A 12430-nucleotide genomic window follows, 5' to 3' on the forward strand; every position below is an offset into this window, starting at 1 on the left:
TTGATCTTGTAGAAACCATTGTTAACAAACACCTCAGAAACAACCAGACGGCAGGGGATTCAAAATCAGGAGGTTCAGGAATCCGGGGATTCAGGAAATCCGAGAGTTTAGGAATCCAAGGATTCCAAAATCCGAGGTTACAGGAGTCCAGGGATTTAAGAATGCAGAGATTTGGAAATTCAAGGATTTAGAAATCTGGGGTTTCAGAGTTCCAGGAGTTCTCCAGCAGCAAGTCGGCACTGCAGAGCTGCTAATGTAGTAACAGAGACTCTTTGAGGGATGCAGAATGCAGGGAAGGGAGCAAAGCACAGCTCCACAGTACAGCTCCACGACACAACTCCGCGGCACAGCTCCGAAGCTCACCTCCGCAGCACAGCTCCGTGGCACAGCTACACGGCCTAGCTCCGCGGCCTAGCTCCGCGGCACGGCTCCGCGGCCCAGCTCCGAGGCCCAGCTCCGTGGCACGGCTCTGCGGCACAGCACCGCAGCACAACTCCGCGGCCCAGCTGGGAGGCCCGGCTCCGCGGCACAGCTCTGCGGCACAGCTCCACGGCCCAGCTACGAGGCCCTGCTCCGTGACACAGCTCCGCGGCACAGCTCCGCAGCCCAGCTCTGTGGCCTAGCTATGAGACCCTGTTCCGCAGCACAGATCAGTGCAGGGACATGGTCTTGTCCGCCATTAAAAAAAAAAAAAAAGGTTGGCTCCGAGCTGGCATTGATTGGAGAAAGGAATCCGGAAGTGCTCCTGGTCATGTGCTCCACTTCTCCCATTGATTCACTGCCTCTTTCCTTCCTTTCCTTTGAAAAGCACCTGGAGTGGAGATGTGCTTGGTGGGGGCCCAAGTGATCTGTAGGAGGAATAGTTGAAGTCATGAAACAGTCCTGATACAACACCAGTATGAAACCAGCCCCAAAGCCAATCCATTTCTCTGAAGTATTTTGTTTCCAGTGACTGCCAACACGTCAGGAGTCTAAAGGGAAACCAGGAAGCCAACTATTCTGATCAATTTGGCCAAATAAGCACACATGCAGCACCCTGCTCCATGGGTCAAAGAATGCACAGGATGTTCCCAGCCGCTTCAGGCGCCTCCTCCGCAGCTGGGAACATCCAGCCGTCTCCCACAGCTCTAGCCCGGCTCTGCTGGTGGCATCCTGTGGGAGCTCCCTCCTCCTGAGACACAGCTCTGGCCCTCCCATTCCCTTCACGCCTGCAATGCCACTCCTGCCTTGCTCAAATCTGCACATCACTAGTGACTTTGTGCCCTCCAGCTATGCTGTCCTAAGCAGAAATTTAGAAGGAGGATGAGCAGATGGGAGAAAAGGAGGTGGCACCTTCTTTTCCCACTCTGTCTCAGTCTGTCTGTTTGCTGGGCCCTCTCTCCTCAGGATTCCTGCCTGTTCTCAGAGGCTCCGTTCTCTACGTGCTGAAGTGGTCCTTGTCATCTCCTCTGCTTCCTGCATTACTTTGCTGCAGGGATGACAGCAATCAGGCTCTCAGAGGAGGCTGAAGAGAGGCTCCGCTAGCTTGAGAAATGGATGCTGCCCAAAGGGAAAAAGAAACCAAAGCAACCAAATTAAAAGAGACCAAGGGAGAAGGAACCAGTATTTTCCAACTGAGCTTCTAACAGGGTCAAGCTGGGTTCTTCTAGGGCCCAGAAACACACAGACAGAAGGGGCAGAGCGCAGATGGACTCAGCTCTGGCTTGCAAGGAGAGCAGTGTCTGCCTTGGCATGCCCCCCTCCTCCTGGCCTGGCTGGCATCTTCCTTCACGGCAGGGAGAGCCGAGGAAGTGGCGCCGTCGCCAGCTGCCTGTCTGCCACAAAAGGTGGCAGCAAAGCTGCAGTGGTTCTCATCTACTTGAGCGGGCCAGGCAGCACGTGAGGCTGGCACAAATCCTGCTCAGCTGTCCCTCTTTGGCTGGCAGAAACCTCTAAGAGTGGGGCAGGAAGGACAAACTGGATGCCCTTGGATGCTCAGTCAGTCCCCCCCAAAGGTCCCACCTTCCCACAGACCAATCTAGAACCGCTTGGCAGGGAGTGCTTATGTTGTGTTCTTCAAGCCCCACTGCAGGCCTCCTTCCCCAGCACTGTAGTACTTCAGTTCCTTTGCTACCAACTAAACCTGAAAACAGCAGCCGAGAGCAAAAGGGGGCCTCAGCAATGACCAGAAGGTGGGAGCTCTCCTCTGAGGAACGGCTGTGAGAATTGGGCTTGTTTAGCTTGCAGAAGGGCAAGGTCTCCAAGGACACCTTTCAATATTTGAAGGGGCTTAGAAGAAAGATGGGGACATATCTATTAGCAGGGCCAATTGCAAGAGAACAAGGGAGAATGGTTTTAAACTAAAAGACAGTCAATTCAGATAGGCTCTAAGGAAGAAACTCCTTATGAGGAGAGTGCTGAAACACTGCCTCAGGCTGCCCAGAGAGCTGGGAGGTGCCCCATCGCTGTCAGCATTCCAGGTCAGGTGAGCTGGGGCTCTGGGCAACCTGATCTATTGGCAGGGGCTTTGGACTAGATGACCTCCACCACTCCCTTCTAACCTTAACTAGTCTTGGATCCTATTTGGTTCTCATTTGAAAAGCAGCCAGAGCAGAGATTACCCTGTGGGGGGCCCATCTGATTCCCTGGAGTTGGGCCGAGGGGCAAACCCAGACAGGGAGCAGCCCCTTTGCCTTGTACCTGCAGAAGTTCCTTAGCAGAGCCTCTCCTGTCCACATCCATCTGCAGGCAGCAGCCCAGAAATTCACACAAGGCAGGGGGTAGGCTGAGCTTGTGCACATCTGGTATGCCTTGCGTGCCTATCAGGTGGTTAGCCTGAAGTGAAAGGAAACACAAGACTCTACGTGATTCTTCCACAGCCTTCAGTGCTCACCTAGACCCCGTCTTTTAAGCCCCAGTCTGCAGTGGCAATTTCTTGCCTAGCAGATGGTTAGAGATGAGCCTTCTTCCCCAAAAGTAGAAAGGCCCCAGTGCAACTCCAGCTATTCCAAGGGGCAACAGGTCTTGCCTTGACAGCTGATGTGAGCTGCAGGGACATTTTTAGAAGTGGACCTTCTTGGAACTCATCCAAGCTGCGGGAATGGGATTTAGTCTAATGGAGACAGACCAGAAGGATACTGAATTCTGAAGCATATTTGCACCTTACCCTGTCACTGGTCTCCCAAACATAAGGAGCCTCTCCTCTGGCCATTTCAATTCCCACGATGCCAAGGGACCAGGTGTCCACTTTGGGACCGTAAGGCTCTTTTCTCACCACCTCGGGTGCCATCCAGCAAGTTGTCCCCACCATCGACCTCCGTTTACTCTGCTCAGGTGTGAGCAGAGCACAGAGGCCAAAATCAGCTGAGGAGAAAAACAAACACTGCTTCAAGTAGGAAACCAAGGAAAAGATTTCCTCACTCTAAGTCTCAGAATGTAGTACTGAATCTAGCTGGAAAAGCAGCTGTGCTCTCTTTCCTCAGGGCTGCAGCCAAGGAAACTAGCAATTGTCCATTTAACAAACCCACCACCATTCCCAGGGTGGTGGCTTTTCCTCATCTACACTGAAGGTTTCCACTGTGGCCTCCCTCCCTCTGGAAGGGACACACACAAACCACAGTTCCTCTTGATACTTGTTGCTCTTTTAGACTCCCAGCAGCCTACAGCTGTGCCCTGAGCAAGAATACCCACCCAACTTGACGGAGCCATCCCGGCCCAGAAGGATGTTGTCACTTTTGATGTCTCTGTGGATCACCTGGTTGGCATGAAGGAAAGCCAGGCCTTTCAGGCACTGAGAGAGAATAAAAGAAACAGGAGGCCAAAAGTTAGCCTGATCTGATTTCATCGTGTGCTCCTGAAGATTCATGGATCTCAGAGGAGCAGTGAGTGCTGGCAAGAGGAAGAGCTTGCTGCTGCAACCCTGGGAGAGCAGGATCTCTCTAAGGCAAGGCATATTGGCTTTGAGGGGGAAAGAGCAGTTGCTGCTCGAGACTGTCCCCTGCAAAGCCAGTCAGAATGACCGCTGCTGCAGCGGATGCGCTCTCCCCATTCAGAGGACAAACAACGGTTGGCCAAAAGAGGAAAAGTCCCTGCTTTGGGTACCAAGGGCATCACTGTCAGCTGGGAGACTGGAGGTAAAGGGCTGTAAGGCTGCCTGGTCAGCAGATTTGAAAGACATTTCAAGTCATTTGTCAGTTTTCAGCAGCAAGCACCGTGGTGGGTGCCATGCCCTCCTTTGAAGCTGAGACCCATGAGAGATGAGCCTCTCTTGACCTTTGCTGTTGGTTTAAAACTCGCACAGCGGCATCTTTGCGCTTACAGGCAAAGAAGGCAATGCAGAAAGGCTCTGGGCGAAGACTTGGAGGGGCAAAGTGCAGAACAGATAAAAAAAAATTGAAAAATCAAAAAGAGACAGAGAGCACAGAGGCCAAAAGCAGATAAAGAGCAGACTATAGTAAGGGCAGGGACACTGGCAGGCACTTCCGTCCAGATGCTCCTTCTTCTCTGAAGCAAAAGAGCAGCACAGCAAGAAAGCTCTGAGCACGGAATCACTCACGTAGCAGCGCTTTTGAACTATGATGCTGTCCAAGGCATGCCAAGCACAAGCAGGATCCCTTACCTCCTGACAGACAGTTGCCATGTGTCCTACAGCCATCCTTTTCTCGCTGATCACTATTGCTAAAGAGCCTCCATCCATGTACTCCAACACCAGCAGGACAAACTCATTGACAAGGTAGCTGGAAGATGAAAACAACAGTGTAGAGCTGAATGGGCACAGCTAAATTGCCATACGGATGAAAAGACTACAGCTGAGTTTTGCTTCCAGGTCACTGGGAAATGAAGACGGAATAAAATGGAGACACGCTCCACCCAGGCTATCCAGGGCTTGCAATCTGTGCCATCTAATTGCACACCCGTGGGAAAGGAGACGGCTTAGGGGGCAAGCAGGGGAAAACGGCAGTTTGTGATAGCAGAGGCAGATCTGGAAGCGGCTACATCCCAGCAGCTGCTTCATTGTCTTCATAACAAATTGCACCATTCACTCCAACAGCAAGGAGACACAGTTTTCACAGCTTTTTCACAGGGGAGGTGGAGGTGCAGCACTGCCAACACCCTTTGGGAAGCCTTGCATAAAGGACAGTCACAAACAGGATAAAACTACCTCAAACCCGGCAAATAGTGTGTCTCTTTTGGCATGCAAGGCAATGGAAAATAGTGGGAACAGCACAAGGGAAATAATTTCTGTGATGCTTTCTCAGCACTTCTCTTCCGACACTCAGAAGAAGAAATCATGCCCCAAAACAGCAAAGGAACATTCAGCAAGTGAACACAGAGGCTGCTGGCTTAGTAAGAGAGACAGGTTTCTGAGAACAATCTTTAAGCTATTTCTGCCAGGAACCAGAAGAATGCCATCTCCTCCCATGCCTCATACAGGAGTGGACTGATGTTCATAGCAAGATCAATTTTCTGCCACTGAGCAAAGTGCTTGAAACCTTTGCCTGGCAAGTATGGAAACTGACATTCCCATAAAAATACAGAACTACTTACCTTTCTAGGTAGGTGACAATATTGGGGTTCCTCATTTCCCTCATGACCAGGATTTCTTTCAATACTTCCTTGCAGCGCTGGTGCTGGAGATCAATTTCCTTTACGGCCACCTACAATGACGTTGAAAGCCATTAGGAACAGACGTTACAAGAGCCTCTTCCTCCGTGCACTCACGGGCCAGGATGCCTTGTCACCTCGGCGAAAAGGGACTCTAAAGCATCAGCCACAATGTGCTAACAGCACTCTCAGCCCTTGCAGACTCCTCCGCGAGGCCTCCTTTACCACTACTGTTATCATTTACACGCGTTTTGCAAGCCAAAGGAATTTTGCTTCTGTGAAATGAAATCAACTTGTGGAAAACAGGTTAGCATTTCTAGGGGATTTGATCAGTGTTTCAGAAACTGCTGCCATTCTTGATTGTGCTCCAAAGTAAATGCACCAATCCATTACAGAGAAAATGCTGTCTGACAAAGAACAACTCCAAGGCAACTCAAAGGAAAGTTAACATCCTAGCACATCCTAACTTCTTCTGGATTTTGCATCTCTGAAGAACATTCCTCAACACGGTTTAGATGTGTAATTATTGAGTGTGTTAAAAAATGAAGAATCCTTTCTGTGGACCACTACTGATGCACTCCAGGTGATAAGCAGGGCTTAGGGCTTTCAGACTCCTTGTAGACATCCCTCCAAGTGCAGTTGCTGAGCACAGCACTGCAGGTGGGTAAGGAGCCACCAGGAAGATGGAGTTGTATTTGCTGAGAGCCAGAAAGGAGAATTCAGGACTCTGAATGTTTAGCCCCAAAGAGCATGGGACTCTCCAACTGACATCAGCATGTCAGTTCAGTACAAATAGCATCTCTGTAATGGAATGTCAGCAACAAAGGACCAACACAAGGCGGTATTACTTAAGGCTCTTCATCAGCTTCTTCTCACTGATCCGTGTGCGAGTGTCTGTGTGTGTGTGAGACCCAGGCTCCCCAGGACTGAAAGGCAAAACTGCGCTCCAGACAAGGCCTTTCCTTCTTTAGATCTTTTCAAAGGGTACCTCGTGCTGGGAAACAATGGCAAATCCTATCTGTGTCTGAACCGCGGCATAAGAGGAATTGGGCCAGAATGACGGCTGCTACCATCAGCTAATCTCTGCACACTTATCCAGGCAGTCCAAGATAGCATGGCCTTCTTGGAAAGACACCACTGCCATCCTCACACTGATTCAGAATGCGAGACAAAGTCTGTCCAAAATGCATTTTTCAGCCTGCCTCTAGGCAGCCTTTGCAGCAAAGACAGGTAACACAACGCTCTGGCCACAGATCACATCCCAAGGGAAAGCGCTCAAGAGCTGCAAAATCTGCAAGGGCTGTTGGCACTTACCGCTTGTCCTGTGGCAGCGTCCAAGGCCTTATAAGTGGTTCCAAAACCCCTAGGAACAGAACAGCAGCAAGAACAGAGAAGCTGTTCAGTGCTGAGAAGCAAAAGGCAGCCCAGGCAGGAGCTCTCTGCTGCCTGGAGTGTCCCTCAAACACCAGCCTTTGTCTACCCTTCAGACAATACCACAGCAGCCCAGCAACCCTCTGCCATGCAGCTTGTCCAAGAGCAAAGCTGGGTCCAACAGGAAGAAAAAAGAGCTGCTACAAATCTCAAATGTACACACCAGACTATGGATGTGAGGGTTTGCTTTGCCTCTTCCTTTTTGTGCTTGTGTGTGTGGTGTGCCTTTCCAAGCAATGAAACACACAGAGTCCTCTTGGACTCAGAGCTCTCTTTTGATTCTGTCTGCCAAACTCAGGCAGCACCACACAGCCTGTCTTATTGTCCTGAGCACTGAAAGTTGTGTTCAGCAAAATATTGGAAAGAAATTCTGCTGAGAGCTGCTGTCTGACGGCTGTCAGGTGGGAAGCTGCTCTCTCAGTTTTTTCTTCCTTCAGTTGTGGGGCCATATTATTTGGAATCATGCAACACCGTGTCTGCTGGGAAAATAAGGAATCTCGTGCCACACACTTGAGGGACAGGCAAGTGCCTCCTTGAGGCAGGCAAGACATTGGTTGCCAGCATGCAGTTATCTTTGCTGATGCCTTGTGACCAGTACTGAGACAGGGACAATCTAAAGCCAGGGTCTGAAGATGCTTGCAGCTTGCCTGACTTCCCTCTGGATATTCCAGCAGCCACCTACGTGACCCATGGTTCTGGAGGAGTAAGCATGGCTGAACTCACCCTCTGCCAATAATTTTCCATCCAGTGTATTTCTCTTCTGGATCTGCCACGCTCACCACACTCCCTGAAAGAAAGAAAATGCAAGAAGCAAACTTCAAAACAGAGATCCTGACTTCCAGTGGATCAGAATCTCAGCTCCACTTTCTGCGGCGCGGAGCAATTTCTGGTCGCTTGGCTAGCAACAGTGTCAACAAGAACAACAACAAGAGCAGCCGCAGTAAGAAGACAGGCAGCTCTGTAACACACGTGGCCTGCACAGAGTCTGATTCTGCACACTCCTTTGAAGAGGAGACTAAGCCCACGGAGAAAGCGTCAGAGCAGACAGAGACCAGAAGAGAACTGGCACCGTGGCAAGTGGTTGTGGGTCCACAAAGGGGAAGGAGGGCTGAAAAATCAGGACCCTTCCTTGTTGTGGGAGATAACACTCTCTTGTGAGGTTCAACAAAAGGTTTCATAATTCCAAGATTTCAATGCACCCTGCGATCTGGGATGAAGTTTTATCAACAGCTGCTTTTTGCAGAGCTGAAGGAATATGGCAAAGTGAAATCCAGGAGAGGAGGGGATTTCCTCTACCTCTCAGCAGTTTGCCTGAAGAATGCCTTGACATTTTCAGAGAACAGCAGCTCATGCTGTGCTACATCCAAGAACAATGGCTGTAAGAATTAGGACCCTCTTCTTTTATGAGCAGGCTAAGTTCTGAAGATGATTTTGCCCATTCCCCATTTAGTGAAGAACAACAAGTCCATGTCTTCAGCCTGGGCTGCAGCAGTCACTAGCACTGCCCTCGGCCCCTTGGACACCAGCCACGTGCCCCATCTTCCCAAAGGGCACAGCCCAGACGGGTAACAAGGACAGCGCCGCTCCTCAGGCGCTGCCGTGGCTCAGACACCTGCACAAACGAGATGCTGATCCTCTGACGAGTCCAGGCCAAGCTGCAGCAACGCGGTGGCTGCTGAAACCTCACAGCTAAGGAAGGCTCCAGCTCCTGCAGCCACAGCAGCCATCAGTGGCAGGGCAGGTATGACAAAAACCTGGGCAGAGCCCACAAATGGCCTCTGACAGGCACTGTGAAGAAGCCAGAGCCAGACTCAGCACTGCTACAAGCTGTTGACCCCACTCGAGACAGAACATGGGTGTCATTGAGTTCAGAGCCAAGGAGGAGTCGATCCATTCACCTCTTGTCCCTACAGCTGATGGCCGACACTGAGTAAACTGGGCTCTGTCCTGTACCTGCCCGCTTCTAATTCTCTGACAGCACTGCACCGGCAGCTATGACCAGTTGCAAGGAGCAACTGAGTTGTACTGCAGAGTCACCAAGGCCTTGCTGTGCTTTCCAAGAGTGCAGGGATTGAGACCAATCCTTACTATCCCAAGAGTATTCACCGGCTGGGCTTTAGCCCTGACAAAGTGCCTTGTACTGGAGGAACATGCAGCAGAGGGGATGCAGGCTTCATCCCGAGAATTGCCTGCAGGGCAGTTTTATCTGGCCCTGCCACACAGAAGTGTCTCTTGATGCGTCTCCCTAGGCATACAACTGAACTATCCAAGGGGGATTGGAAAATCAAATTGTGTTTTTCTTTGTTGGCTGCACTTTGAAAACACCTCTTGCTCTCTGATTCCCAGGGATTGTTCTAAGAATACAATTTCTTAACATTTGGGGTGTGCTGAAAAGACCCCTTCCTCTGTTGTTTTGCTATCACCTGATGCTCCTTCCAAGGAGGTCACACTAACAAAAATGAAGAATTTTTATCCAAGCAAAGTGTAGAAGGAATAGTGGAAGTCATGAAAACACCACCAGTATGAAACCAGCCCCACAGCCAAATTTTTTCTCTGAAGTGTTTTGTCTCCAAATGCAGTCTAAAGGCAATCTAGGAAGCCAACTATTATGATCAATGTGGCCAGACCAGCACACACAAGCTGACTCAGTCGTTGGCTAGGTTGCAGCCTTCTGCTGCTCCGGAAACAATCCCTGCTTTTGCCTTTAGTGCGCATGGAACCTCAGGCAAAGGCCACCCACACCCAGCTGCCCTCAAAGGCAAAAGGAGTGCCCCAAAATGCTCCCTGGCTGCCTCCAAGCACAACAATGGCTCCTGTAGGGAGTCCAGAATGTCTCCCCGACACCAGAGTCAGGAGGAAGAGGTGCTACAGCTCATGCTGAGGCACACACCCCATAATACACTGCTGGATTGCACAAGGAATCCCCAGGACCTACTCAGCAGCCTCAGGCACTGCTTCTCGCTCTCCTGGAAGGAGCGGGGTGAGCTGCTCCTGCTCGAGTTCTCAGGCTGCGGAGGGGAGGCTTCTTCGGAGGCTGCTGCTGCAGCGGCGCCTTCAAGGGCAGAGCCCTCGTTCATCTGGGACAAGAAATTTGTTTGTGTCAGAAGTGTGGCTGGCAGAGATGCCCCTGACGGCACATTCCACAGGCATGCCATCAGGAACAACACTGGTGTTTGGCTGCACAAGTCAAAGCCAAACAAGCAGAGACTACAGCTTGTCACAGCCAGCCATAGTAGAGATGGTGAAAGGGAAAGAACACCTTAAAATTTCACCCTGTTCTGAGACCTGCACCATGGAAAGGGACAACTTGTTCAGAATGTGCAGGGGTCACCACGTTCACCTGAGCAAACTCCTCAATAAACAAAGTGGGCACTAAGAAGCCAGCAGAAATACATTCACAGGATTGCTGGCCCACCAGCCAAAGCACTAGCTTTGATGCCCAGGGCAGCAAAGCTGAGCTTCAGTGGCCCAGTAAGTGTCGTGCTGGCGAGCTGCAATGCAGACCACAGAGCATGGCCGTCAGGGGCCTCGCCCCCATCCACCTGCTGCTCTGCAGGGGAAAGGTGAGAAGAGCAGAGACCACTTGTTGCATGACTGCAGTGCCTACTGCTCTTTCACTCACCTGCCTTTGTTCTGCCAGCCTGTACTGCAGGCTTCTCCACCCAGCTCTCACTCTTTCATCTCAACTCTTCTTCCTGGTGCACAGCGCTGGAGCCTGCCCGGCTCTGTGCTCCCAGTGCCTGCAGTAGTCCTTGCCTCCCCTTTCCTGAGATGTCCAGCTCATGCCTCCATCACTGCCCTTCCCTTGCAGCCTGCCTGGTCAGGCTCACCTGCCCATTCAGACACTCCTCATTCAGCTGCTGCCTCAGCTGCTGCAGCTGCTGCCGCCTTTGCTCTAGCTCCCATTGCAGCTGGTGCACCTTGACTAAGAGAGCAGCATTCTGACCCTGGAGCTGCACAGGAACAAAGAGAAGACGCCTTTTAACGTCCCACACACCACTCGTGTGGCAAGCAAGATTGAGGTGCACACGCTTTCCAAAAACACTTTGTTCTCCTCCTCATGTTTACCACGGGCCGGCTAAGAGGCAGTCCCGCTCAGACAGACAGTGTCCAGACAAGCAGTGCCCATAAGGAGCCCAGGGGAGACCAAAGCAACACACAAACTCTCTTTTCACACTCTGTGCTGCCTCTTGACTGGCTCTGGTTCCTATCTTTTCTTATTCGGGTTGCCTGATGGCAACATCCTGCTTCATCTCAAGCAGCCTTTTCTCCTGCTCCCTCTGTACCTCTGCCAGGAAGCTTTCCCGTTCCTCCAGCATCGCCTGCGCCTCCAAGTGCTGCCGTTCCAGACATTGCTTCTGATGAGAGGAAGAGACACTTCCAGATGAAGTCCCAGCCGTGCTCCCCAAAGAAAAAATGACAGCTTCATCCCTCCCACAAGCCCCCTCCCTGAAGAGTCCCCAGTAGTGGCTTTGTGCCCTCCAGCACTTCTAACCAGGAGCTTTACAGGAGGGTCAGCAGGTGGAAGGAAAGGAGATTCCGCCTTCCTTCCCCACTCTGAAGGCTGCCCGTTTCCTAGCCCCTGTCTGCTCAGGATTTCTGCCTGCTCTCACAGGCTGTGTTCTCAAAGTGCCACAGCCCTTTGATCAAGGCAAACCTGCAGGTGGACTGCAGGATGAGGAGGAAGCCAGCACCCCGATGCCCTAGTCACAGGACAGGCCACCAGCTGGAATACCAGCAACACGGGGCCTGTTGCGTATGCTTCGAGCCCAAAGGGGAGACTCTCTGTCCACCGTGGAAGGACAGAATGCAAGGAACCCAGTTGCTGGGGCAGCAGAGTGCAGCAAGGTCAGCAGCCGTCTGCTGCATGGCACGAGGCTGTGGGCAAGATCCTTCGCTGCCATGCTTTGGGTGGTGACCATCCAGCTCTCTGGGGAACTTGGCTTATACCCAGCCTGAAACCGTGGCTGCAGGTACTATCCTGGCACCATCGTCTTGGTCTTCACAGGCTTTCTAGTCGGAGCCCTTGAAGCCCTCTGCTGCCTGGCCCAGCAATGTGTAGCCTACAGCAGATGCTTGCAGCCATGTCACCCAGGCTGCTCTTCTGCTAAGCCAGCCCACCAAGCTTGCCTGAAAACTTCCGGGACGTATTGTCGCTTACCATTTCTTGCTGGAGCTTCCTTTTTTCCTCTTCCTGAGCAGATTGCCAGTGTCTGAGAGCCTTGCAGCACTGCTCTTCTGCCCAGAGGAGCTCTTGAGCCATTTCTTCACACTGCTGCTTGCTGAGAGATCTTACAGCTTGCAGCTCCTGACGGAGGCCCTTCACATCCTCTGCAAACATGACAAACGGCAACAGTCAGAGACTGCACTAGCAGAGACTCTACTGACCTGAAGCCCTTTCAGTTTCAGGCAAGGA

At 51.6% G+C, this 12430-nt stretch overlaps 1 protein-coding gene across 1 annotated transcript; it reads right to left on the reverse strand.

Annotated features, from left to right (window-relative positions):
* Positions 1-1494: 1494 nt before the first annotated feature.
* Positions 1495-11333, reverse strand: LOC132087033 (serine/threonine-protein kinase PAK 3-like). Its single transcript, XM_059493059.1, has 13 exons — positions 11301-11333; positions 10845-10967; positions 10430-10505; positions 10322-10386; positions 9950-10091; positions 7738-7801; positions 6898-6946; positions 5527-5636; positions 4598-4715; positions 3670-3769; positions 3146-3342; positions 2680-2814; positions 1495-1539 (listed from the first exon to the last, which is right to left on the reverse strand). The coding sequence occupies exons 1-13, from the start codon at positions 11331-11333 to the stop codon at positions 1495-1497; spliced, it is 1257 nt and encodes a 418-aa protein (XP_059349042.1).
* Between the last annotated feature and the right edge of the window lie 1097 nt (positions 11334-12430).

This window comes from Ammospiza nelsoni, chromosome Z, assembly GCF_027579445.1.
Source record: "Ammospiza nelsoni isolate bAmmNel1 chromosome Z, bAmmNel1.pri, whole genome shotgun sequence".
Lineage (NCBI taxonomy): Eukaryota > Metazoa > Chordata > Aves > Passeriformes > Passerellidae > Ammospiza > Ammospiza nelsoni.